This window comes from Manacus candei, unplaced genomic scaffold, assembly GCF_025592945.1.
Source record: "Manacus candei isolate 608988 ecotype Guabito, Panama unplaced genomic scaffold, ASM2559294v1 h1tg000050l, whole genome shotgun sequence".
Taxonomy (NCBI): domain Eukaryota; kingdom Metazoa; phylum Chordata; class Aves; order Passeriformes; family Pipridae; genus Manacus; species Manacus candei.
Window position 1 is genome coordinate 18,808,127 of NW_026138098.1, and position 26,386 is coordinate 18,834,512.

The 26,386-nt window shown below is 39.5% G+C and overlaps 1 protein-coding gene across 1 annotated transcript in view; it reads right to left on the reverse strand.

Moving 5' to 3' along the window:
- WDFY4 (WDFY family member 4) overlaps positions 1-26,386 on the reverse strand; it is a 123,196-nt gene that overhangs the window by 42,631 nt on the left and 54,179 nt on the right. Inside the window, exons 40-46 of the mRNA XM_051800056.1 lie at positions 17,179-17,256; positions 16,031-16,237; positions 15,111-15,162; positions 13,631-13,797; positions 4,245-4,393; positions 3,016-3,136; positions 408-493 (exon numbers count right to left, since the gene is read on the reverse strand). Coding sequence (XP_051656016.1) covers positions 408-493; positions 3,016-3,136; positions 4,245-4,393; positions 13,631-13,797; positions 15,111-15,162; positions 16,031-16,237; positions 17,179-17,256 — 860 coding nt within the window. The remainder of the gene's footprint in view (positions 1-407; positions 494-3,015; positions 3,137-4,244; positions 4,394-13,630; positions 13,798-15,110; positions 15,163-16,030; positions 16,238-17,178; positions 17,257-26,386) is intronic.

Consider the following 26,386-nt stretch of genomic DNA (forward strand, 5'->3'; position numbering starts at 1 on the left):
TCTAATGACACTTTGTGTGTTGGAAAAAGCAGGAAGAAATCTTCTATCACCCAGTACTGTGAGGTGAGGTGGAGGTGGCTCTCATCTCAGATGGAGGAAAGAGCATAGCTACAATTGCAGTTTCCTGGGATGCAGGGTCACACAACACACCACTGGGTGCTAGAAAAGTCCTACACATGCATTAGATCCCTTGATAAATCAGTGGCTGTTTAATGCTCCAACGAATTCACAGGTCAGCAAAAGGAAAATTCATAGCTTAAGTGTAACCCATTAAAGCCCAAGGAACTGAAATTGAAAATAAAGCTGCTGCTGCAACACAACACAGACACTTTAGGCCAGGATAAATAGGGGTGGTAGACCAGGAGCATCATTTGGGTATTCCCATGTTATTATGAGATAGTCATTACCTTTTAAATATCTTATTTCGGTCGCTGTCGTGGAAGACAAGAAATCTGGAGTAACCATTTTTGAAGAATATTTCCAAGGCAATCTCCTGGAAAAGAGATTTACAGTGTGAAGAGCTGCAGAGCAAAGCCTAGTGCTGTAAAAAGGTCCATTATGGCCTGTCCAATTCTTCAGGGCTTTAAAAAACGGGACCTTGACTTTGTACCAAGTGTGAAGAAGTAAAGCAAAATATGTCTACTCTTCTAAATTTCTCTAACTGTAGGAACGGTCCTACTGGGTGACTAGGAGTTCAAATGCTTCTTTGAAACAAAACCAAACTCCAGATATTGGTGCCATCACTCACCTTTTCCTGCTGCTTCTGAAATATTTTTATTTTGAAATCTTGGTGTGATTAATAAGACAACAGTTGCATTAATTTCCAATTAGGTGCTAAAGATAACACAAAGAGGGGATTCTAAGTAAGATTCTATAGAAAGCAACCACACTACTTTCTAAATTAATAGAGAGCTAAAGAGAACTGCCCAAATTTCTCCTGAAAAGAAGCAGCAAAGAAGAAAGGGGAATTTATGGCATTTCTCACTGAAGCTTTGAAGAATTAAAGTTGAAAGAAAACTTCACTCTCTTTTCCCCCTGCAATGTTTCCACACATTGCTATGTTGGACATTTGAATATAATCCTATTATTTACTCAGTGAGTAGTCCTTTCCCCCCCCATATCATTCAAGTAAAACTATAAATAACATGCAGTGTCTGCAAACCCAGACATGAGTTTCAATCCAAATGTGGCAGGTGCAACACAAACCTAGAGAAACACCACAGTGGCAACTGCCTCATACATGATTCACAAATAAAGTAGAAAGGTAATACGAGAGTAGCTATGACAATAAGCAGCTTGCAGCATTTGCTCTGAAGCTCAGCTTTCCAAACCAAATCTGCTCAAGTGTTGCCATTACAGAATTAGGCCATGTGGTTTCACAGTGCTTTGCTCTGGGCTGGGCTGTGTGCATGAAAAGCAGGAGATCAGCTCTGAGGGACAGTAGCTGCCTAAACAGCTGATCACCTGTCCTGCAGGGAAAGCATAAGGAGTCAGGTTTCCTCTTTTTCCACAATATTTTTTCAAAGAAGTTTGTGACATAGAGTCCTAGTACAAGCCTGATACAGATACTTGAGTTTTCAGTTTACTGAAACAAATAAAAAACAAAGGCCCTGGTACAAAAAAAACCAAACCAAAACAAAACCAAAAAACAACCAAAAAAAAAAACCTAAAAACAAACAAAAAACCACCACCAAACAAACAAAAAACTAAAAGCCAAAACCAAACCAAACAAACGAAACAAAAAACAAAACAAACAAACAAACAAAGAACCTACCACAAACCCCCTTGAACCAACAAGCCCAGCCTTTGCCACAGGTCCATTCAAAGACTGTTTCTACTCATCTTCACTTTTCATTTTGGGTCAAACCAAACATTTCTATTTTGCATGTTTTAATAAATTCATGCATACACGGATGTGAATACGTGAGTAGTCAGCAAGTTCCCACTGGCAACTTTATGCTATTCACGAAACAGAAGAGGTGACGGTTCTGTTGCTCAGGCTGATCACCAGTGATGTAAAAAAATAAGCTTCTCACAGTTACTCAGAGCATGACTTAACATTCCTATATATCCTTGGTGAATGACCTAACCACTGAAATATGCTATATCCTAAAGCAAGTCTTACCTACTAAAATTGTCCATTTTACATACATAATTAAATGAAATAAAACAGGGTTGACTCATGGATGAGTGACATACTACATGAATAAGACAATTATCAGCTCCATTTTCTCTAGCTTCTGAATTTTCCAGATGATTTCTTAATTCTCTGCTGAATCTCAACCTTCCAAAAATGAATTAAAAATAACAAGCAACTAGTTATGGCTGCTTCAAAACTCCATATTTTTGACAAATCTGTGAATTACTCTTTAGACTATACCAAAACCTTCTAAACAAGTACAGGTTCTGGTGCTGCAAGAAGCTCTAGCTACAATTCTTCTGCGATTCTCATCACAGGCTCACCTAAACCAGACAAAACTAAAAGGATACCAGGCACTGGTGATGAGTAGGTCCTGGGTATTGCACTAACAGCACAAAGGATTTGAATCCTCTGTTCTGGCTTTTTTTATTGAACCACATGCACAACTTGGAAGTTATTCCAAGAGGCCCAGGGTGTGTTACACATACCCATAATCCACTGATGTCATAACTACTGAAGTGTGTGGGAGATGAGTATTACTGAAAGTCATCCACTTACTGGGAGCTCCCATCAAAACACAGGAAATTGACTTCAAGTCTAATTTTCAAAAATATCGAGATAAAGTGTGAACAACACTGTTAGTCTAACAACTAATAAGCCAACCACTCCAGTGAGGGTGCTTAAACACTCTGGTGAATATAAAAAGGAGTTTGTATTACCAAAGGCTAATAGAAACAATGATGGGAGCAAAAGGATTTTGGGACTCAAGCAAAGAAATCTCCACAGTCAGTGAAAATTGAGCTAGTAGTTTCCAGTCATGTGTCATTAGTGCTGTTGCAGCCTTCTCTCAAATGACTAAGCATGTCAGTTCCTACCTGCAGAAGAAACCGCATCAGATGAATCTCTTTTATATCATGATACGAATAACGGGAACACATCTGGTCTCCCACAGCATGATCTTTATGACATAAGTTGAAAATAAATGGATCACTGATGCTGGAATACAAAAAATATATATATAAAAAATCAAAAAAATTTATTTGAAACAAAACACACCTGAGGAGCCCTCATGAACATCCAGGGCCTCCCTAAAGGAAAATACAAATATAAAGAGATAGCAAGATCAACTGGGGCATACATGAACTGAAAACAAAGCTAAATACTAAAGGTTCTCCAATTAAAGAGCCTGTGGAGGCTAAGGGCAGGTTTGGAGTTATTTTAGTGCATGTAAATAGGCAATGTTTTGCACACACTGAAGTATAAGAATCAGGGAGGGAAGGAGCTCGGTGGGAGAACTTGAAAGCCTGGGTCGAGGACAAGTGTTATATGGACACACAGCTACTGTAAACAGCAATTACTTGGAACTAATAATCAAGTAATTAATTCATTATTATTTTAGTTGTGTATATGTATTCGAATTGCTATCTGCAGCCTAGCTCACAGAAAATCCCATAGAAAAGCAACCTAAGCTTTTATCAGACCCAGTCTAATCAATCCTTAAGTCACTTGATCAGATTGACTGATATTGGACTTACTAGGATTTGGATGCAGAGTAGACAGTCAAGGAGTAAAATCACTGTATTACCCTCTGTCCTACTGGGCTTTGCACATGAGCACAAAGTATGCACAAAGAGCTTAGTCTAACAGACTCGTTTTCAGTATTGATCGCTTTCAATAAATCATGAGCCAAAGAGTGTGCCAAATATTAATTACGATTCTCTCTTGGAGAAACAAACAAAGAACTTATGAGACAGTGAAGTTAAAGCCCGTTGTACTGACTGTTCCATATGAATAAAAGATGTGAGCCACTCAGAAAGAAACATTAACAACACTTAAAATAACTGAAAACCAGCAATGTACATGTGAGACTGTCCACCATCTCATCTGCTGAAGATGGGAGTTCTCATTGCACCTTCAAAGCCTGCGCACAAGCATCCACATTAGTTACGTTAAACAATTCTTTGAACAAATAGAAAGGATGGCAAATTTCTTGCTGTGCTACTATGCTCGTTGAAGTCCCCTCAAAGTCTGTGCAAATTCAAGGTATCCATGTGCCAATACTGAAGTTAACCAAGCAGATCTCTGGAAGGAAAGGATGACTCACCTGGACAAGCAGTGACGAGTACAGTAGACTTCTTCTAGAGGGGACAACACAAAGCACTCGCAGATGTAGAAGTGCTCTTTGCCAAAGAGCAACACTCCTTCCAATGCTGTATGGCCCTGCACAACTGCCACAGAGCACTTGAATGTGACCTAGTATGGATGCAAGCAGAATGAAGCCAGGAGTTGGTAACACAGGAGACAGAGACAGCAGGGAGCTAGACCCAGTGATGCAGAAGAACATATGTTTGTACCAAAACAGCTGCCATATTGATTGGCAGGTCCGTAGGGACGAGGCCACAAAATCACCATACGACTGGCAGTGCCTGCTTCTGTGGTACCAGTAGTGGGAGGGTCTGATGCACTTTTCCACAGTTTCCCTGTTCCTTACCCATCTCTCTGTAGTTATAGTTAGCAACATCACTACAGAACATGAAGAACTTGCAAATGTTGCAGGAGTTAGCACTGCAAAACTTTGTTAGCATTACTACACAGGCAGGGGGTTGAAGTACTGAGGAAAGAAGTGACTAACACAGCATCATACAGAATAACAGTGACATATGATAAGTATATATGTATTTCGAATAGAGAGAAATGGCAAACATTTTCATTTAGATCCCAGTGAAAAAATCCTGCAAACGTGCAGGGAGAATGAGCAAGGAAACAATCTAGTTCTCTGGGTATCTATCTCACCAAGGCCAGCTGAATAAGCATGGACTGAAATCCTCAGTAACACAAAACTCCTTGAATTGGCACTTTTCCTTCTTGTATTATACAGAAGGCCAATCAAAATATATGAATCTATCATTTTAGTTGTCTTAAAGATTTAGATAAACATTCTGGAATACTTTAAAAAATCTCCCTTTGCATCTCACTTTCTTGCATTTACTCCTGAGTAAATTAACTTGGCCCTTAAAATAGAGGAATTTCTAAAACACAATTTAGAAGCATTGGGAATTTTTCAACCAAGTAGTTCTTCTGTCATGTATGCCAGTTCATGGAATTGACTGATTCTGATAAAGAAAAGAAAGCCTTTTTTCTGGAACAGTTTCTATGGCTGAGAGATGCTGCAAAAAATAAACAGAACAATACAGGGACCAGAAAAATCCAACCATCTGGAAAATTGTGTGGGTTGTAGGAAATTTAAAAGTTGTGACTTTAAATCAAGCAGTAATTCATTCCAAAGAATTTCCCTTACATTTAGAGGCATGAAGTTCCTTATTTTTCTTGTCTGTTGATACAATATTCTACATATACTCAGCTCCAAAAGCACAGTCCACTGGTTATCACAGTCAACTGTGAGGATCAAGGTCAACTCACTGTTGTGGCCAGTTTCAACCAGAACTTTCAATCAGTGTCTCCTACATTCCCAAGGCAGGAGGCAGGAGTTAATCATCAGTCTGTTAGCCCAGTCTGAAGCACCTTCTATTTGCAAAAACCCCTTCAAACATTCATTCTACAACAAAACAATAATGCTTCCAAAATCTTAAAACACTAATACTACCTTCCATACTAAGAAAACTATTCACTGCTGAGCTCTCCCTGTAAATTAACACAATCCTGAACTGCATACAATCCAGAAATGAGTATAAAATTTTGCACGCTGAGTCCATCTGAAAATGCAAGGACCAGAGGGCTGCATATGGAGGAGTTAGAGAGGAAGAAGTTTCTTGGTTCAGAAATCTAGTGCAACATTCTTAAGAGAACAGATTAACAAGTATGAGAAATATGACGAAGTCAGTTTTTCTCTTAAGATCTCAATGATCTTATCTCTACCAAACTTTGTAAGAAAAAGGGTGCTGCATTATTTTTTGTGCATGCCCAGAAATGGCATTGGTTTTACTAGATCATGTGAAGTCTACATGATGATATGTAGAGTAAGTAGGGTTCTCCTTTGCTCGCTGCCTTTGTTCCTAACCTCACTATTTCTGCAAACAAATCTACAGCCTTCCTTGCCTCCATCCCAAAATACACATAAGCTAGCTCAGGTCAGCTGAAATGGGCCGGCACTGATACATAAACTTTCAGTCTTTGATGCCAGCATAACATAAATAGTAAATATATAAATAAATGAAATAAAATCTTGTTTCTACGTTTAAATATTTTTACTGCAAAGCAATTATTTTACCAACAAAATGGAGTGGTTCATTGTGAAATCACTTAGTGGGCACAGAAAATTGTTTTCTTCATTCTGGGTTTAAAAAAAACAGCCCTGGAAGATTTCTGTGGATAATTTTTGATGAAAATCCCTTCAATTTTTTTCTCCTATGAATAATTTCTAAGAGGAAGGTAGAATTTTTCCATCACCTCTCATGCAGATCCCACAGGAATGCCTGTCTCTGTGGGGATATGCCAACCACAGAACTCTCGGAGCTGGAGTGCCTGCCATTATGTGTTTAGAGACATATGCTTGCACTGAGAATACTGGGGAATTCTGCTCACATTAGCAAACCGCAGGGTTTTCTGAAGTAATTAAATAGCAGAAAGATCACTTCTTCCCAAAAGGAAGGTAACTGAATATTGAAACATCAGGAAGTTGTATAAAATAGCTACATGGACACAAAGTTGAAATCTTTGAAAGGCTTCTAAGAAATCCCCTTAATCAGACCCAGAGATCCTGTGTGTGGTTTTAGGAGGGACATGGATTGTGAAGGAGGTCTGCTCATGATCACTGATATGGTCTGGCAAAAATAATCACTTTGTTATTCCACCAAAGGCAGGACCAGGGTACATTAGCAGACCTTGAGAGAGGACAGAGCATGAACCTCTCTTTCTCAAACCTTAAAGTCTAAGCCCCAGTACATTCTGTCTCCTGTACTATCCAACCAGTAACAGTCATTTGTATCAATTCCATTTCTTCAATCTGACATTATTTCTTCAAATTTATATTATTATTAAATAGATCTATACTATTACAAATACTTGGGCTGAGTAAATTTTTTTCATTTTGGGGAACATGACTCATTTTATTGCAGGTGAGTAAGAAAGATCTGACAAAGAGTTCTACTAGAGAATCTCCATCAGAACAGTCCTGTACCTACAAGTCTTCTACCTTCAGTCTTGCATTGAAACACCAAGCAGCTTGAAATTATCATAAATTAGATAAAAACTTCCATTTTCTGTCAAAATGGATCACAATCCAGTTCACAAGCTACTAGAATCATTAATCAATGAAGCAAACATGACATAAAATAATTGAATAATTACCTTCTAAGGTATTGCCCAAAGCCCTGCATCTCTTGATTGCTCTGTTCATTCAGATGTACAGGAGAATTAAAGCTAAAGGCATAGGTTTTTCTCTTATTTTTCAGAAGACCTGTTTCTAAGTGTTCTAGTTGCATTTAAGCCAACAGCCATAAAAGTATATTCTGCTCTGGAGTTCAAGAGCCAGATTTCTAAAAGAATTACATGCCTGAAGATGCAAAGTCTTGATACAGTTTCCAAAAACACAGTAGGGGTTAACCATCTATTCCTACAGGCTCTACCAGTGTTAGCATGGTCCCTCCCAGGAAAAATACAGGAATGCAAGGAAATTTAAGTCACAAAACCATGTCTCTGGAACACACCCGTGCAATCTCTTGAGTATAGCATTTTTATTGAATAAGTACAAAAGAATGGCTACTCCAAGTCAGTTCAGAGGTCCACTTAAACAATTCTCCTGTATCTTCTAACAGAGCCTTATGGAAAGAGTATAAGAAATGTGCTTGGCATGGGCTGATTCTTGATCTTCATATGCCTTCTAAGCAATCAGTGGCTTAGAGACTCTCTGAATCCCCTTCCTCCTGCTCATTGCCATCTCTCATGTTTACCTATAAACACTCACATCTTGCTCTAATCACTTGCTCAGCAAAAGCTACAAAAACTTTGCATGATACACATAAAAACAATGCATTCAGGTAACACTGTATCAGGAATCACAGAGATGAAACCTGTGCTTATGTACTCTTTCTGCCCTTTCTATTTTTTATAAAGAGGACTCACAGGGTGCATCAGCTACAAAGGTCCTATCAGTAAAGTAGGGTAAATGTTATTTAGGGCCACAGAGTTTAAAATTACTAAGAGTACATGAAATCAAATACATTGCTTTCACAATTTTTGCTAGGGAAACAGATATGTGTTGCCATGGTAAGAGAGAGCAATACAGGTCCACCTCTCTGTGCCACTGACAAGACCTTTCCTGCAATGATTGTTAGGTTGCTTGTTGCTGAAGTCTCATCTTACTTTGAAACCGTCACACACGCGCCTCATTAATCACAGCTTAAGAATACATGACAGGTTGCTTCATTCCCTCCAGCTGCTCAGTGGAGCAGTTTCCAAAAGAAACTAAATCAGCTTGGCCTAGTCTTTAGTGGTAGTAGCTGCAGGCTCGCGTTTGGTCACATCAGAACTGTTACAAACAGTGGATCCAACTTCTTCTGCTCAGACTTCAGTGAAACCACTGCTATCTCTAGCAAGCAAGCCTTGTGGTCACACCTTTGCTTTAGGAGACCCAGGGCATGTTCCTTTTCTGGTGTAATCACCACTCACCCTCCCTCCCTCCCTCCACTGCAGCAAAAACCACTTCTTTTGTATGCACTTCTCAGGTTTTAACAACTTCCCAAATGCTGCAAGGAAAGAATATCACACATGTGGGGAAAAGGGAGGGTGGCAGAAGAAAGTTCTGTTCTTGTACATGGTTGTGGGCACTGGGACTGCTCTTTGTCCTTGCTTTCTGTGATGAAAGCTGCCATCTGTCCCAACCCATCACCAGTCTAAAAAGCTGGCATCTCTTGGCTGATGATAGCATCTGGAAGACAGTTCTGATAGGATTGTGCTCATACCTCTTGTACACCCAGACATCTCTGTCTCACTCCAGGCTCCTCTCAAACAGAAAATGCTGCCAAAAACTAACATGAGCCCTTAAATTTCACCATAGGGTAGGTTCATTCAAGTTCATGCCCTTCCCACTGCTTCAAGAATAATCACAGCAAAGTCTGCCTGCTCCTTGACTTGATGCATCATTCTATGGAAAAAACCTGTTAGGGAGTCAGCTGTGTCTGCTGGAGGGCCCTGGTGCTTGTCACGTGCTCTGCAGAGATCCAGAGAGCAGCTACAGCCTTAAAATTGAAAGATGTTTTTCATCAAGGTGAACATTAAAAAAAAAAACAAACCCAGAAACAGATATAAAGGTAGAATGCTAGGAGGTATCCATGGAACACCAAGTAGTATTGTGAAGGGGCACATCCAGAAGATCAGAGATCTGGTTAAAGATATTCTGATGGGGGGGTTGTGACATTCACAGCATGAGTCACACCCTGTCTTTTGCATATAGCTGTAAAGTTGCTCACTGAGCTGAGGTAGGGCTGGAGGAGCATGGGCTGGGGAAGGAGCTCCCAGCAGCCTCTCCACTGCTGCAGAAACCCAGGTAGAGCAAGTCAGACAAGTAATGATCAGCAACACTTAGTCCTTTTTCAGACACTCCCATCTGAACACAGAGCTTCACACTGAAAATGCTTATTACTGCTTAGCACCCCTTCCTGCAGTGAGGTAGCCATTACTATCTCTGGGCCTGCAGCAGCAAAGGAAGAGAAGAAGCTGAGGCACAGAAAAGGGAAATGCCAAGAACTTGGCCATCCAGTCCTCTCCTTTGACCACAGTACTGCTCCCTGTTCACACTGCACATCAGCACACATAAGGTTCTTTACTGCCGCATCCGCACAGTGGGATGAAGTGTAACAATGTTCCCATGAAAACGGGCCTTTCTTAATGTTTTGTTTCACTTTCTACAGTTTCCTGAGGAGGCGAACTGGAGAGGGAGGTGCTGCTCTCTTCTCTTTTGTACCCAGTGATGGGATGCATGGGAATGGTTCAAAGCTGCACCAGGGTAGGTTTAGGCTGCACATGAGGAAGCATTTCTTTATGAAGAGGGTGGTCAAACACTGGAGCAGGATTCCTTGAGAGGTGGTTTCTGCCCCAACCCCACCAATGTTTTGGTGTTTCGACGACACCCCTATAACAAACATGCTTTAGCTTTTGGTCATCCCTGCAGTGGTCAAGCAGATGGACTTGATGATCACTGTAGGTCCCTTTCAACTGAAATATTCTATTCACAGCTGTGAGGTATGTACAATCCCCCTAAAAACACTGGTTCCACCAAGTGGATGCAGAGCTGCTGCACCATTCTGCCAGTCCTAGATGCTGCACTTTACAGCTGTTCCCTCTTTCCATTGAACCTGTTCTTTAATCAACACCTCTCTCCACACCATGGATCCCAATCCCTCTGATTTAGGCTAGTCCCTTCTATCACTGTTCTTGTTATCCCCTGTGCTCTCTCCAGCCCCTCCTCAAAGCAAAGGCATTCTGCCCAGATTTCTGCCAGGCTGTGCTCGCTTGTTAACTTCAGATTCATTTCCTCAGCTGCTTGGATTTCTTACGGTCTCAAATGACTTCCATGCACACAAACATTTACCTTTCTCCAAAATTCAGAATTTCTACACCAAAACCATTCCCTGAGCTTTCCAACACTTTCTTCCCTTACTACGCAGTAAACACACATTACCAGTTTGGCAGGACTACCTTAGGATTGTAAAGATAAGGGAGGCAATCTTACAGTTGGTGCTCAGATTGCAGATACAGGAATCCAATCTCCTTGTCTCTGCTGGTAAGGTAGGGTCATTTTAAAGGTTAGTGCTCTGCCTTTTGGTAAGCAAGTTGATAGATTAGGTCAGAACAGGTTCCTATTTGCATTTCTCTTGCAAAATTCTGCTGCAGTACATGTTGTGTAACATCATCCACATCTCCTCCCATGACTATGCCGCACATAGCCTCAGTATACCTGTACACACTAAAACCTCAGTGGAGCCTCAGCAAAATGTATAATCAAGCAACCAGAGTGTGACAGTTCAGTAACTTCTGAGAGAACAACCCTGACAGCAACACCCTTAAATCTGCACCCACAGTCTGATATATTCACCTAGTGAATTACACACATTAACTTGAGTGCAGGAATAAACCTCCACCTTGTGCTTTGGGCATATATACATAGATACTGTAACTACAGCACCAGTTCCAAACATTCATCAGTGAAGTGACTCAATTCCCAGATTTGAGTTCAAAGTCACACTTGTCCCAAGCACACCAAGAGCAGTTCTTTTGCCCAGCTTTCATAGGTGGTCCCTGCTGAGGCCATCTGTAAGGGTGATGAAGCAATAAAGTATCTCAACTACCAGCCCACCATCCTCCTTTAATCTGCAAAACTGTCCTGACCCTCCATCCTGTCTGCATTTCTCTGTGGGTAGTTTATTGCATAAAAAAAAAGCCAACAAAAAAGAGACATATCTAAAGGCTTAACTTTGCATAGTCTGGGTGCTGTTCAAACATACAGAATTTGACTGCTCCTTCATATCTCCACTCTCAGGGACTAACCACTCAACAGCTTCCTTTAGCCTGTACTTAAACTATATCCATTTGCTTTTTTCTTTATACTCACGCTCTCTTGCATTCCAAGTGGCAAACTTATCTTGTTTAAATACTTAAGATTATTTTCGCAGGAATGCCTATAAATGTTTTCTATTCCATTTTTCAAGTAAGATAAAAGACTAGTGATATTAGCATAGCAATACCCCACCTGCGCTCATATTCTCCTGATTTAACTTGCTGAAGAACAGAATCTGAACTAAAAGACAACATCAATATAATTTGATCTGCTGCTTCTGCAAAAAGAAATCTCACATATCTGAATATATACAAAAGTATCTGTTTAATGGTAATGCAAAAAAATATCACTGGGTGACATTATAAAACAATGACCACTTTCCAGGCATGAGCTATCCCTGTGTTCCAGAAATCCATCCCATATCTGCCAAAGCATCACAGTGACTTTTCTGTGCAGTGCAGGAGGTAAGATGGCTCCAGTTGCCTGCTTTAAGTGCAAACAGCTCAGGAGGCAGCCATTGACAAGGCAGGACAGCGGTGCACTAAGTGAGCACAGGACAGCTAATGTCACCCCCCGCTGCTTTTGTTAATACTTCTGTCAGCTCAGCAACGCCGCGACTGCTGCTGGAAAAAAACATGCCTAGCATTTCTGATGGCTTCCTGCGGAGTTACATGGAGAAGAGACAGACAGCCTGAAGGCTCAAAATGAGATCAGTGCATGGAAAACATGCCTCGCATTTTCATGCCTGTCTCCTTCTGCTGGGGAGAGGCATGGGGGGGAAGGGACAAAAGGAGGAGGGGAAGGTAAATGAATTATGTTACATAAACAGACTGCACCAACAGCTCTGATAGCATGAGGAAGTCATCATGTCAGAGAGCATGAATGCGACCCCTGGCCACTGGCAAAGCATCGAGAAAATTTGGTGATGGTATTGAGAAATAAAATAGCTATTTCTATATCTATGTACAACTATCACAGCACTGTGATGACTGGGTTGAAATACTGAAAGTCTGACCCTTGGCTTCCACCATGGGATGCTAACTCTTGGGCCAGTGGGGGAATGATGTCACTGAAAAAAACAGGTACACTGCAAAAGATGAGGGAATGAGGTCATGTCTACTCCTCATGACAAAATCTCCCCAGTCTTGTGGAAAATGGCTCTGTGCAGTGCATATCCAACATCAAAGATTTGATCTGGAATCACCATGGTGGGAACTATGCTGAAAGCAAAGGGCAGGATGCTGGCTTTTGAGCAAAGAGGTTAAACTGACAACATCAAAGTTACCACCTTCCTAAGAGTCACCCCTATTTACTCCACAACTCATGTCTTCCCCCAGTGTTCCTGAACCTGCCTCTTCCTTATGTTGGGAAGAAACCTAAGAGAAGGGCATCCAGTCCAGTGCAGGAACAAAGAGGGAACAGTAATGTTTTGACAAGATGACACATGATGGAAGTACCAAAGAGGAAGCAGGGAAAATCTTTATGGCCTTAGAGAGAAGAATCTGTCCAGTACTCATGGGGAGATGTGAACTCAGGAAGAGATGTGAACGAACTATCAACCTATACAAAATTGGCACACTCTTCCAGAGATAGTAAATACATTTGATCAAGGCACTGCTCTGAGCATGAGTAAAGGTGAGGGAGCAGGACAAGAATTCTCAGGGTCTCATAATTTGCCATGTCTTAGGCAAATTCAGACAATACCATCCCACAAGAGAGTATCTTGGCTGCTATGCCCAAATTTTTTTCTGTTACCTCAGAGTTAATGTTTATTGTTCTTCAAGAAAAGTCTACATAGGAGTTCATACAGAGGCTGGAAAACTGTAATTGCTGTAAGGAAAGAGATAGTGATGATTTCTACTGTAGCCTGAATCCACCTGAACCCCAAACTGAAAGGAAGAGATAGGCCTTCACATGCAATTCAGCCTCTAAAATGCCATCTCCCCAGAGAAAATTTTCTAGTTCATCTTTCATACCTTTTCACTCTCTGCAAACTCCTGCAATATAATTTGTCTCTCCACACACAGTTCCAAGAAGTCTTCTGAATGGAAACTTTCATGTAGAGCAGGAAAGAATGTTAGCTGGTTAGAGTCCAATCCCTTCTTATCCATCTCTCTTTCTTCTCCATTTAACGTCAGGTCTCCTACATCAGCATAAAAGAGATTGCAGTTTTAGTGGCAGCTGGATGACACCAGAAGCATTTGCAATTTAGACTTTCGCCCAATCTATTCTACTTTGGGAAATACCATTATTTATCTGCAAAAAACAGGGAGGAGAGAAGTAAAATCTGTGACTGCTGAAGAAGGATGCTTAGTTCAGGGAACTAAAGACAGATACATGCAGACAGTCATAATTCAGACTAAATTCCTATAATCACAGAAGATTAGGGAATTAGGAAAAATTTAAAATGGGAATTAGGAAAAATTTAAAATGGTAGTCTTCTGGGAACACACACTGAGCAAGCTCTTAAGAAAACCCAAGGAGAGACAATCCACTTACATCTTGCCCAAGCTATGTCCCAAGTTTTGCATATTCATGGAGTCCATACAGTTAGGAAAGGCATGATGAGCCTTCTTACTGAGGCAGACTGTAACCCTTTTCATGTAGAAACTCCTTGGTTGGAGTCTGTAACTATGACCTCCACTCTCACTTGTTTTCTAGGCCCTATCACATTGAAAAGTGTACAGCAATACTGCGTGTTTCCAACAGTGTGCATTAGAATCTTGACTTGGAGCAGCTGTACAGGTGGCTGAAATCCACAACCACAGACTGACATTTCCAAACTACAGTTCTTTCTCAATTACCTTTTTTGCCCTTTCTGAAAAACTTTTGACTTCTGTACCATATTTCAGTCCCCTCACCTCTCTCTGCTTTTTATGTCTATGTAACAGAAAATCTGGCCTTGGAAAATTAAAAATGTTGAGAAAATGATAAGATTTTGAAAAATCTGGTTCTATTTTGAACAGTTTGGCATGTTAACATTCTTGTTGATTTCCTTCCACTCTTCATTATTTTGTACACATTTTTGGAAAATTACAATTCCTAATAACACTTCTCTGTACCATCTATAACCTGGTTTAAAATACTGTTTCAAAGGTAGAACCGTAGTGTCTACTAAAAGCAGGGGGAAAGGCTGCACTTTTCCTTCTGATTTTAAAGCAACTGGGAGCTTTCCACGTGCCCAAGAGTGCCCAAAGTTTTCATTTCAAGATAGCTTTTTTGCTTTAGATCTTTCAGATGGCAAAATGAGAGTAGCAAATTCTGAAGACAGTTTGTATATATAACAACTGCATCAGCTTTTTCCCAGAAGTTACAGAGACTTTTTAGCTCAGAGCACCGACACTAAGTTTTTTTCACTGTATTAAATTCTGACTAGAACTCCATACACTAATTCCAATTATCTTTGACTGTTTGGGTTCACCCTCTTCATGATGTAATTTAGCCCTAAAAGATTACCTGGATTCACTTCAGCAGGGGAGGTTGTTTCATTTCTGTTTGCTAGGAGAACCTGGAAAGAGACTAGGTATGACCAGAGTAGAATATGCAGACAGGTGAACATAACTCAAAACTGTTTTGCAGAGAAAAACACAGATTAGAACTATGTTGCAAATAAATGCCTTCAAAATTCAAATAAACTCGGAAAGGAACTCAAAGGAACAAACGTCAACAATTAAGCGAAAGGACTACTGTCTCTTCAATGAAGACCCTGTGTGAGGCCAGTTATAGGATAAAAATCATACCACCCACTCCACAGGAAACTGCGAGAATCCAAGCTTTACATAAAAGCTGCAAATGTCTTAGATATGGGAACCTCATTCTGAAATGCTTCAGCTTCTGGTTGATAGTATTGGCACTTGGAGATTAGAAAGGCAGACAATAGTACATACCCCACATATACAGTTCAATGTTTAGTTTAAACTACTCTAGTTCCCCTTTGGATCATTCACCAGTTCTAGCAGCCCTGATAAGCACAAGACTAACAGGACAGTGCAGCCTTCTAACTGGACTTTGTTGCATACATTGGGAAGCACTACATCCTTGAGATACTACAAGCAGAGAAGTATGGACAGGTTATACTGTCCTCAGTCTGGGGAGATTGTATACAAGAAAAGAGGGAAAATCATTCTGTTGCTGTTAAACACATTGCAACCTCTCTTGCCTCTCTTATCTTCTTAAAACCAGACCCCTTCAGTGGGTTCTCTATGCATGGCACAGCATATTGATGAGTCAGGTGATAAGAACCAGAGGGAAGAGATGCACGTATTTTTCAAAGGTTGGTATCCATGATCTTGGAAGTCTTTTCCAACCTTAATGATTTTGTGATTCTATAAAGTCACCAGCCCAGAAATTGTGCACCTCTTGCAAAAGCTTTCTACCTCACTCTTCATTCTCATCATTGCTGCTCGAGTGTTCACATCTTGAATCCTCCTCCTCCTCATTCGTGAAGGCCCCTCATAACGATCCAGAATCCATCGTGGCTCCAAGGATCGTGATGCATCTGTCCATGGGCCCCTTCTGTAGAAAAGCTGTTCCTCAAGTATCATCCAGTCCTTGGCTGCTTTGCTGTAACCACACTGCTGCATCTGCGGGACAGAACCACTTTGTGCCATGTTTTGGACTCTTCCCTCCCCTCAAACACCACTGGCATCACCCCAGTGATTCAGAGGGATGTGCCCAACCTACCAGATGGAGATAAATGCAGAGGGAACTCTGCAGGTCTGGCAAACACAAGCCCAACTGACCACTGGAAGTGTGCTGCAGGAGATTTTGCTAGTCAAACCAGTGATAGTTGGACTAGAAGATACGGTGACAAATACAAGCCTGTCACAAACTTGCAAATGGCTGCTTTCATTAGATTTCCAACTCAAAAACAGTGAGTCAGAAGAACTGCATCACAGAGGTTTTATTCACTTCATTTTTTTTCTGGCAAATGTGTCTGTCAAATGGCAACAATCATGCTCGCTGAAAACACAGTCTGAATGTCTCAGTCAGAAGTAACTGTGCTCCCTCCCAGCTAGGCACAAAATTAATTATTTCTACTTAGTAGGTGTGTTCAGGGAGTTGGGGGGCACTAAAATATCAATTTAAAGGAGAGAAGAGGTGAGATTTTCAAAGAAGGAAAAGTTTGTTGGTCTCTGATGGCCAATCCTGAAACAGAAACACACCTGTGACATTTTACTATCTGTAAGCTTGAGATCTCTTTGTAAAGTTTTACTGGCTGCTAAGGTAAAAAAAAAAAAGTCATAGTCCTCACTTTCATTGCTGCCACTGTGAGAGTGGAATAATTCATTAAAAAAAAAGAAAAAAAGGCTCCTGAAAATAAAGTGGGTAATCCAATTGCTGAGTGATGCTGTCTGTATCACCCTTCAGTGGTAATGTCAGGGATGGAGTATCGTCTCATCGACTCTCAGCAATTCTTTATACATACTACTCCTCTCACTTCTAAAATGCCTGATTTCACAGGGTAGTCCAAGAGCAACCTTTCAACAACAGAAAGCTGTTGCACAATATTCCTGTTCTTTACCTGTATGTGGTTCTTGTACAAAGAGGCATACAGCTCCTGTCCAATTCTTCGGTACCGTTCCATACATGACACAAATCCCTAAAAGAAACATCAGAACACATGGCACCAAGTTGCTGCAGGTATAAATTCTGTGAGGGACAGAAGCAGGCATTAGTTGCTCTGGCTTTTACCAGAACAAGTAGGGAATATGGCCTGTGTCTGCAACTTTGGTGGCTCTCCAGACAGTACAATGATGAGACAATCATCTGAGAGCAAGTTACACACTTACACTGTAGTCATGATCTTAACAAGGGTCATTAGTAGAACTACTCAAAAGGAAAAAGAAAACAGCAAATAAAATTTAAGGCTTCTTCTTTTGAAGCTGACTTAGTACTGCAAGTAGCATAAAAGACATTTATCTGTTGTAGAGACCTTGACTGAAGTAAGGATCTATATGATCCACCTGATCCTTTCTGCATAAACAGAAAATGCTAACAAAGGTATGGTCTAGATCTCCTTTTCTAAAACAGAAGATTAACTGCTTCAAAACACATTTTTGAGATTTAGGAGCCTAAGTCCTCTGGCAACACGTGACTTGGTGTATAAATACACAGTTTAATGGGATTGTGATGCAAAGATATCTGAGCTAGCTCTAGAACTGGAAACTTTGAGAGTTGTGCTAGTGCAAGACGACATCCACAATAACTGCCTCTGCTGCTCTATGCTATTACAGCCATTTTTGTTTCCTGATCAGAAAGGCAAAGCATATGGAATGGCTGTGTGTATAGCTGAAGCATTAAACAACTGCCAAGTAAGCTACTGGCTTGTTTCATCTTATTGCATGAAGATAACTGAAGAACCAATATAGAACTCTGTTTTAAAAGGTTGTCTAACACTCATGAGACTGTTTGAGTCTTGTAACTCTAACTTTTCTAAGCAAACACAAGAATAGCTGCTCCAGCTGTTCCTCTCCTTGCTCATTATCTCTTGGTGTAACTGCTGACAAGTGGCCACCTGGGAAGAGTTCAGCATCACAACCTTCTTAATAACAATCACAGGTAAAAATTCTCCTGTTTGACAGTGTATTTCCCAGAAAAAGATTCTAGCTATCCTATTACAACTACATGCTGCTATGTCTGATCTGGGCAAACTTGCTTTAAAATTTTTCAAATAAAAGGTCTCTGAAAGAGCAACTTCTTTTTCCCCTTAAGTCAATAGTACAACACATCAGGACCTCACTCAGGATAATGCTCCTAATCACTACTGAAAGAAGCAGAATCCCCAGAATTCCCACAGTATCCAAATAAACTAGAAATATCTGTTCCATGTGCCAGCCAAATATGTTGGAAAGATGCAGGCTTACTTGAACATGATTCTGAAGTCAATATAAGATTCTTCAGCCTTCCCAGAAACTTTCACAAGGTACACCAAAGCCATGAAATTAAAAAACAGGATTCGGAGTGGTTGACCATTAACTGCATTACAGAAAGTAGCAAAAGTGTCCTTTGATAAATTGATCTGTCCTTTGATAAATTCCTAAGGATTAGAGGTGGCAGAGAAGGCAGAAGCTGTTCAGAGATTGTATAGGAGAGATGAGAGTGCCCCTAGCACCATTTGAAGATTCTCATGACCACCTGAGCTTCCCTGACAAAGGTGAGATTTCTGTGAGTCACAGCACGAGGCTAAACTGGCTGTCAAAGTCCTGGCCTCTCACTACCTAAAGCCACGGATCAGGTGGGTAATTTTTAAATGCATGGACTCTGTGCCCCACTGGTGGTGATTCCTCACAGCAAACTGTCTAGCTGCTGCTTGCACTGTGCTATAATTAAGTTAACATACAAGGTCTGTGTGGTGTGCTGATCACTGCTGGCTGCCAGCCAGGTCTGTACCCCTGCCGCGAAGTCACATTTATTGGTGTTTCCCTGCAGGAAGCTCCTGTTTTACACTGATGAAAGTCATTATATTTTTGTTTGTTTAAAGCATCATTAAACCTGTAATCACAGTTGTGGCCTCACAAAACTATTCCATAATTCATATAAAACTCCCATAAAGCCTGACCTAGAAAGCAACAGCATCTCTGCTGTTAAGACAGGCTCAGTACAGGAGAAGAGCTGAGATCAGTTGTATGTGGACATAGGGCAAAAGCCATTCAGAGTAGACAGCCAATGCCTCCAAGTATTAATAACCATTTTAGATACTCACAGGCCACTCAAGCCAAGTCAGTGCTCTACTGGAAGCTGTTTCAAAGGTGCTCATAATCTATATTTCACTCATGGTCACTGTTCAGACCCCTAAGGTCAAAGCCCACATTGCAAAGATTCTCACTGACCCAACTCCTAGCCTTTGAAACATATGAATGGTCCTAAGAAGGAAAAATTCTGACATCTGGTCAACTGAAGACTATCCAGTTTGGTTTCCAAATGACCTACAGCTAGCCATCTTCAACCAGATGAACATGTCCCTATTGATCATCCCCACAGGAAAACCATTTGGCTGTAAAATGAAATGAACAGTTAAAAAAATTGGAGATGATTGGGAAAAAAAACCTACATAAGCCAAACCAACCAACAAAACCAAAACCTGAAAAAGATACTCAATAAACATGGAGAATATAGACCAGACTATTATTTATTAAGTGTTCAGTTAAAACAATTACGCTATAATTCTTAATGAACAACTAGTGCAAACAAGTTTCTAACAATTAAAAAGATTCCATTAAAAAATGTAGGTGTTTATCCTTTAAAATGGCAACTCTTTATACAGTAGATTAAATACAACAGTGTCACAGTGTAGTATTTTAAACAAGAACAATATGCCAGCTTTGATAATTGTTAATGTAGTATTACATAATATAAAGTTCCATATGCAGAAAAACAGGTGTAAATATAAGAAATATAATGTGCATTTTAGGGAAGGGCATACTAAAAGGCCATATTGATCAATCCTTTCCTAAAAATCTGAGTATGAAACCATGCTTTAAGTCTTTTTTTATACAGATTTCTCTACTTTGCAGCCTTAGACAATCACATTCTTAGTAGAACCAGATAATTTTGCTGCCAGTATTTAGAGTTTGAAAAGGTGATGGAATTTACAAGTTATTTTCCTATTAAAAAACAAAAAAGCCCCATAGATCCAAAAATCATTTCTCCTCTTGCTGTGTGGAGTCCTCATGCAAATAGGAGAGAAAATGATTAGCACTGAGGAAATCCAGAGAGTGAGTTTTCTATAATTTCTTTCAACTAAAGGAATTGAAAGACTGCTTGTAATGAGAAACAGTAAAAAAACCCAAACCAAACCAAACCAAAACACCCCCCCCAAAAAAAAAAAAAACAGTCAAAAAGAGAAAAAAGAAAAAAGATTGAGGTGTGACTTCTAAGTTAACAAATCTCTACTGAGATCTGGAATGCTTTATGTCTGTTTAGATCACTTAACATTCCCACACCTCATAAATATTCAGGCTTGCCATAATAAACTCATGTTGCATGATACAGACACCACATGTACCACAGCTCTTTCCTTAAGAAACATTCTGTCCCTGGGGCTCTGCACTTTGAAGCTTTCTTTGGAGAATTAAAGGCTATATTTTACAGAATATATTACAGAACACACATGCACACAAAACTATGTGCCAAAACTCTTAATAAATGAAAATAAACTTCAAGACAAAATAATTGTGGACTTCTAAAAGACAAAAGGAAAGCCCGAATATTCAATCCCTCACTGTGCCAAGCAAATAATCCCATGGATGATAGTGACAATACCCACATACCTGTTTTGAAGCATGTGTTTTAAATCACCTGTTGGTAAGGGCTAGAATTAATGATAATGGTACACTATTTTAGCTCTTCTGAGCAAAATAAATATTATAAACATATAAGCATAGAGAGTAAGGGCACTTATGTAGCATCACAGCTATAACAAAAAAAGTAATATACTCTTGTATAGTACTTTTCACCAGTACGTCTCAGAGGTCTTGATGAAAGAGGTCCAAGTCTTTAGCTTATAGTTGGGGAAACTAAGACAAGTAAACTTCTGGAACATCACAGAACCATAGAATGTTCTGAGTTGGACAGGACCTTAAAGATCACCTACTTCCAACCCCGTTGCCATGGGCAGGCACACCTTCCACTAGACCAGATTACTCAGAGCTGCATCCAGCCTGGTCCTGAACACCTCCAAGGATGGAGAGTCCACAACCTCCTGTCACTATGACCTGGTTGCAGGGGAAGAGGGGATGGTGATGTGGCAAACCCAACCTGAATTACTTTGAAACAGCCTGGTAAGCCTACAAAGAGGATGCACACGGTGACAGCAGGCAATAGTGGGAGGGGGGAACAATTTGATGAACCAATTTGGAAATCCCTTCTACTCTTATGTTCCCAGTGGTAGATAGTAAGTACTCTAATATAGCTGATCTACCAGATATTAGATCTCATATTCCAAGAAGAGTGCACGTACCTTATTCCTCTAACCTGGGCTTTCACAATTCTATGAGGAAGGCTTTTCGATCTAATTACAGTTATTCAAGTAATCATCAGGCTTTTAGAAAGTATTCCACGGGTATAGGAAAACAGAACAGGAGGTAATGTTAGGGGCATGCCACAAATTGCATTTAAATAGCATATGTGACAGTGGCAAAGAGTTTGTGCATGGCAGAAACAGATCTGATGACCCTGATTCAAGAAATCACTGTGTTTAGGGCTGTGTTTAGGTATGTATTTCACAACTTTTACGTACAGGTTTTCTGCTAGGAAAGGGGGGCAGATTTGCCTTTAATCCAAGTATTTAAGATACAAACACAGAAAATATATGTACAGCACTTGAACCTCAAAAGTGACAATTGATAATACTTAAAAGCTCTGTGGATGATAATTCCAAAAGAAGGAAACAGGAAATTCTCATCAGAATGAGAAAAATTACATTACACTAATGTGATATATTTCACATCTTGAATCAAACAGAAAAGCTGATTAAATAGAACACAAAGGAAATGCCATTTTATAAAGAGCAAATTGTCAAGCTTTTCTTATATATTACCCAGCAGCTCAATATTAAATTGCATCTACCTGTGGTGCAGCATTGCCCCTCTCAGCAGCCCCGTATCCCATCTCTGACCTCTGGACTGCTCTAACCAGTGTGGATCTCCTGTCTCTGAGGATGTGACTTAGTCAGGAAGGAGACACTTTCTCAAAAAAGCAAACGATTTTTGCAGTCCCCATCTAGACCCAATAATCTCTTCACAGAAATTCCTGAACCACTATGACTTACATAGCCACAGGGTGAGATTGTCAGTAAAGTTTTGAGTCTAAACTCTTTTGACATGTAAAACCTATCTTGTATTCATGGCAGTTCTCATGCTCCTCCTTTTTCCACACATCTAATCAGAATTTCCCCTTCTGACGTGTGCAATTAAAGGTCAATACTTCTGGTCCTTTCTTGCTAAATCACAGAGAATAAATCAATCAACCCCTTCCTCATCTGGCTCACAAGTGGAGGATAGGATTACAGCTACCATGGCAGTTTTACGAAGAAGCATCTGAGTGTTATAGTAAATTACTAAAGCTGGGTGGAGTCTCCAATTCACCAGCCCTGTTCTACTTAGACAGGGACAAAGTGCTTAACATCTCCAAGTCTACTACTGCTACTAATCTAACATAGTGAATCAGAGACTGGGTGCACTACTACCCTGTGCAAACAACGTCACCCATCTTGTGAACAGACTACTTTTCAGGTAATCAAGTACGCACTAGGAAACAAGTAGGTTCATTTCATAAGAGGAAAAATTGTTTCACTAGTTACAAAGTAACAATCATTAAGCTAAGGCAGATAATGTTTTCCTTAGCAGATTAAAGAGAGGTTTATCCTAGTCCTTCACATAGACTCTCCACACTGATGGTGTTCGCAGGCTCTTTTGAATCACAAAATTGTTATTGCTATGTGGATTTTATTGTTGCTTTGCCAAAATTCATTTAGCTTTTCAACAGACTGAGTTCCAGCAGTTAAGTATTGCATGGAAGCATTGTGCCTCAACCCGCTAGGAGGCTAATGCAGAGTGCCAACTGCTCCTAAGGATCATGGATGGATTCCTGGCATTGCCAGTTGGTTGGGGAATAGCAGACTTAATGAGAAAATCCTCCATATTTCAGTGCATCATAAATGTACCCACACACAGGGGTAGGTTTCAAAGGGTAACCCTGAAGTATGGTGTATATGTGATGAGACTTCCACACTGTGTTTATCAGCTAAACTCAGGAAGTACAGAAGCAGGTCTACTTCTATAGCAACTATATATATGTATGCATGTGTGCATACACACACAGTCCTTCAACAGATGATACTATTGAAGAGATTAATTCCTGAGAGAACAGATAACTTGTCTCCTAATAGCAAAAACACACAATGAGAGTTAAGGCATGTTTGTTCTTTAATCCTACCTCTGAGAATGACTTCTGTGACTTTGGGATAATACACTCAACCTCTTGAGGACTCAGTTTCCATCCTGTTACAGCAGAGGCATTAGCTTTTATATCTAGTGAAAGGTGAAGGTCAGACTTTGGAATTATGGGGAATAGCAGTGGAGTCTTCTTGCCTTCACTTGTTCTTACCATTTTCCTATTACTATTTAAAATGCTGACATTCTACAGGTGCATGTATCTTAGGGCTTTATTACATACTATATCAATGCATTTGTCCAAAAGCCTCATGCACATTTGAATCATGGATTTTATTTAAGAAAAATGTGCTCTTCTAATCCTTTAGCTGATGAAAGAATTCTGTAGATGTTATCTTATGCTTAGAGCTCAGAGTACAGAATACAAACATCTCTCTCCTGACCCTCAAAACAATAATTTTTCTAAAATTACTTACACTTGAAGGTGATAAGATTACTTCTGGATTTTGTTAGTGCCTGTAGTAAAAGCTTCTCTGCAGCAGAAAGCATGAATAGAACACAGATAGGTACAACCAAACTTTAATTTTGCTAGCAAAGGTGAGAACAATGAGAAATAATGGTCACAGACTTCAGCACAGTTAGCAACCTATACCCTCACTTAGAAGAAATATTTATGTCAATCTTGCAGAGATATCTAGGACCTCCCCTAATTTTCTGTTCTTTAATTTTCAGTTTAAATTGCCACTTTAGGCTTTTGAATCAAACAATCCATATAAAGCAACTTAATTCAAACAATTTTGTTTCAAATTACTATAAATAAAATGTTGCATCAAAATTTTGGAAGAAAACAGACATACTTGAAACAAGAAATCTGAAAAATTATTTGTCTTTTTGTGTATTCAGCAAAGAAAAAAATAGTTTCAGTGGCTAGCACTTGTTTCTAGGGTTTCTCTGAAACCGAATAAAACTCCTCTTTCATCCATGTTAACACTGTTTACTCATTTGGCATCATCTTTGTTATGTGAAAATAAAACTCTGCAACCAGCAGCTCTTGAAAGATGAGACTTTGATGCCAAGAGCTTTAAACATTAAATTCCACTTACTGAAATCTTATATCCAAGCTTAAACCTGACCCAGACACAATCTCTAGCTTGAAAGGCAGAAGTATATTTAAAAAAAAATATGCAGGAGAAATAACAGACATCTTGTTATACAATGTGTAATTCAATGAAGGGACTTCACTGCCACAGAACAGCACTGAGTTTAAAAACACAGAAAAACTCCCTCTGAAGAATTACCCACAAAAAATCTGTAAGTGATAATATCTCTTGTATCGCAGGTTTTATGATGAAAAGTAAATCAAGAAAGACATAACTGATTTTTCTCCTGTGCATTGTGCTGTCATACACAATGACAGCAACCTGTAATGAATTTTTAGGGGACAGACTGTGGGGTGAGGGGCCTGTGAATCTGAGTCAGCCTAAAAGTTTGTATTCATCTTCATACAACATTTCTATTCCAATTCTCTGTTAAACAGTTATCTTCAATAAATGTGGAAATTATTCCCATACATTTCAGAAAGGTCAGTTATTTGTATCACATAACATGAAATAGCTCTGTATTTTATGTTTTCATGCAAATCTCATCTTACATAGACCTGTTGAATTATTTCTTTATGATATCGTAAACAATCTGAAAATTATAAATGAGCAGTATGTCAGATATCCATGTAAGAGGACATAAAAATTTCTTTGTTCAAAGTTAAAGAAACTTTTTTCCAGCTTGCTGCAGCATGCTGTAATTTAGCTTTGAGCCAGTTATTAAACAAGACAATAATATTATAATGGAAATTGTTTAATATACATCATTAATAGTAAAGTGCCTGCTTTCATTGAAGTAAAAAAAATGTGTGCTATGAGCAGTTTTGAAATGAATATTTGATTCCAAAGTTCCCTTGTGCATTTAATGACATGCTAATTTACATTTTAATTACTTCCTAAGAAATCAAAGCATTTGTTGACAGAAGAACATAATGTCAACTTCACGGTGCACTGTTGGTGGATAGTTAATGAACTTAATTAGATAATTAGTGATGTTAATTATCCTTCTATTATGAAGATAAACATGTTACACAAATGATGCACTTTTCAAAGAAATATCATTAAATGTTTGCTTGTTTTAATGCAGTTAACTTGAAAAACTGATAAAAGACCAACTGAGTGACTGGTAAGAAAAAGATTTAAATAATAGTGGTGATCATGTTTCAAATATTTCTATCTTCTTCATTTCACCTACTATGAACTGCTAAGTTGGTCTTGACTCTCCTTCCTCCAAAATTAGCAAGCTAATATTTTATTTAGCAACCTAAGGTTTTTGTTCAACCCTGTTCTTCTCTTCACTACATTGCATACTTCTCTCCCCTTAAACAACCATTCTCTGATGCAGTTGTTTGAAAACCAAGGCTTATAAGCATCAGACAATTTACAGTCAGTTATTGAAAGATGCTATAAAAATGGAGGAAAGAAGTAGCTACTATTTGAAGGCACTGGTCCACTACTTAGCTCTGAGTTCAGCTGCTGGTATAGTGTTGCCATTGACATCTTGAGTTATAATGGCAAAGGCTCTGTAAAATCATGAGATAAAGCTTCTTTCTTACAGAAGTCAAAATGAGCTAACAGTGATTTTATGTCCTGGGGACAACAGCCTTGGAATAAATCATCACCTTTCCGCTTCAACATCAGACACTTTTGCTTGAAAAGCCTTCTTTAAAACTATGCTCTAAAATACAGGTTTTTGAACAGACATCTGTGCACAGACATCTACTTCTTCCCCAAAAAC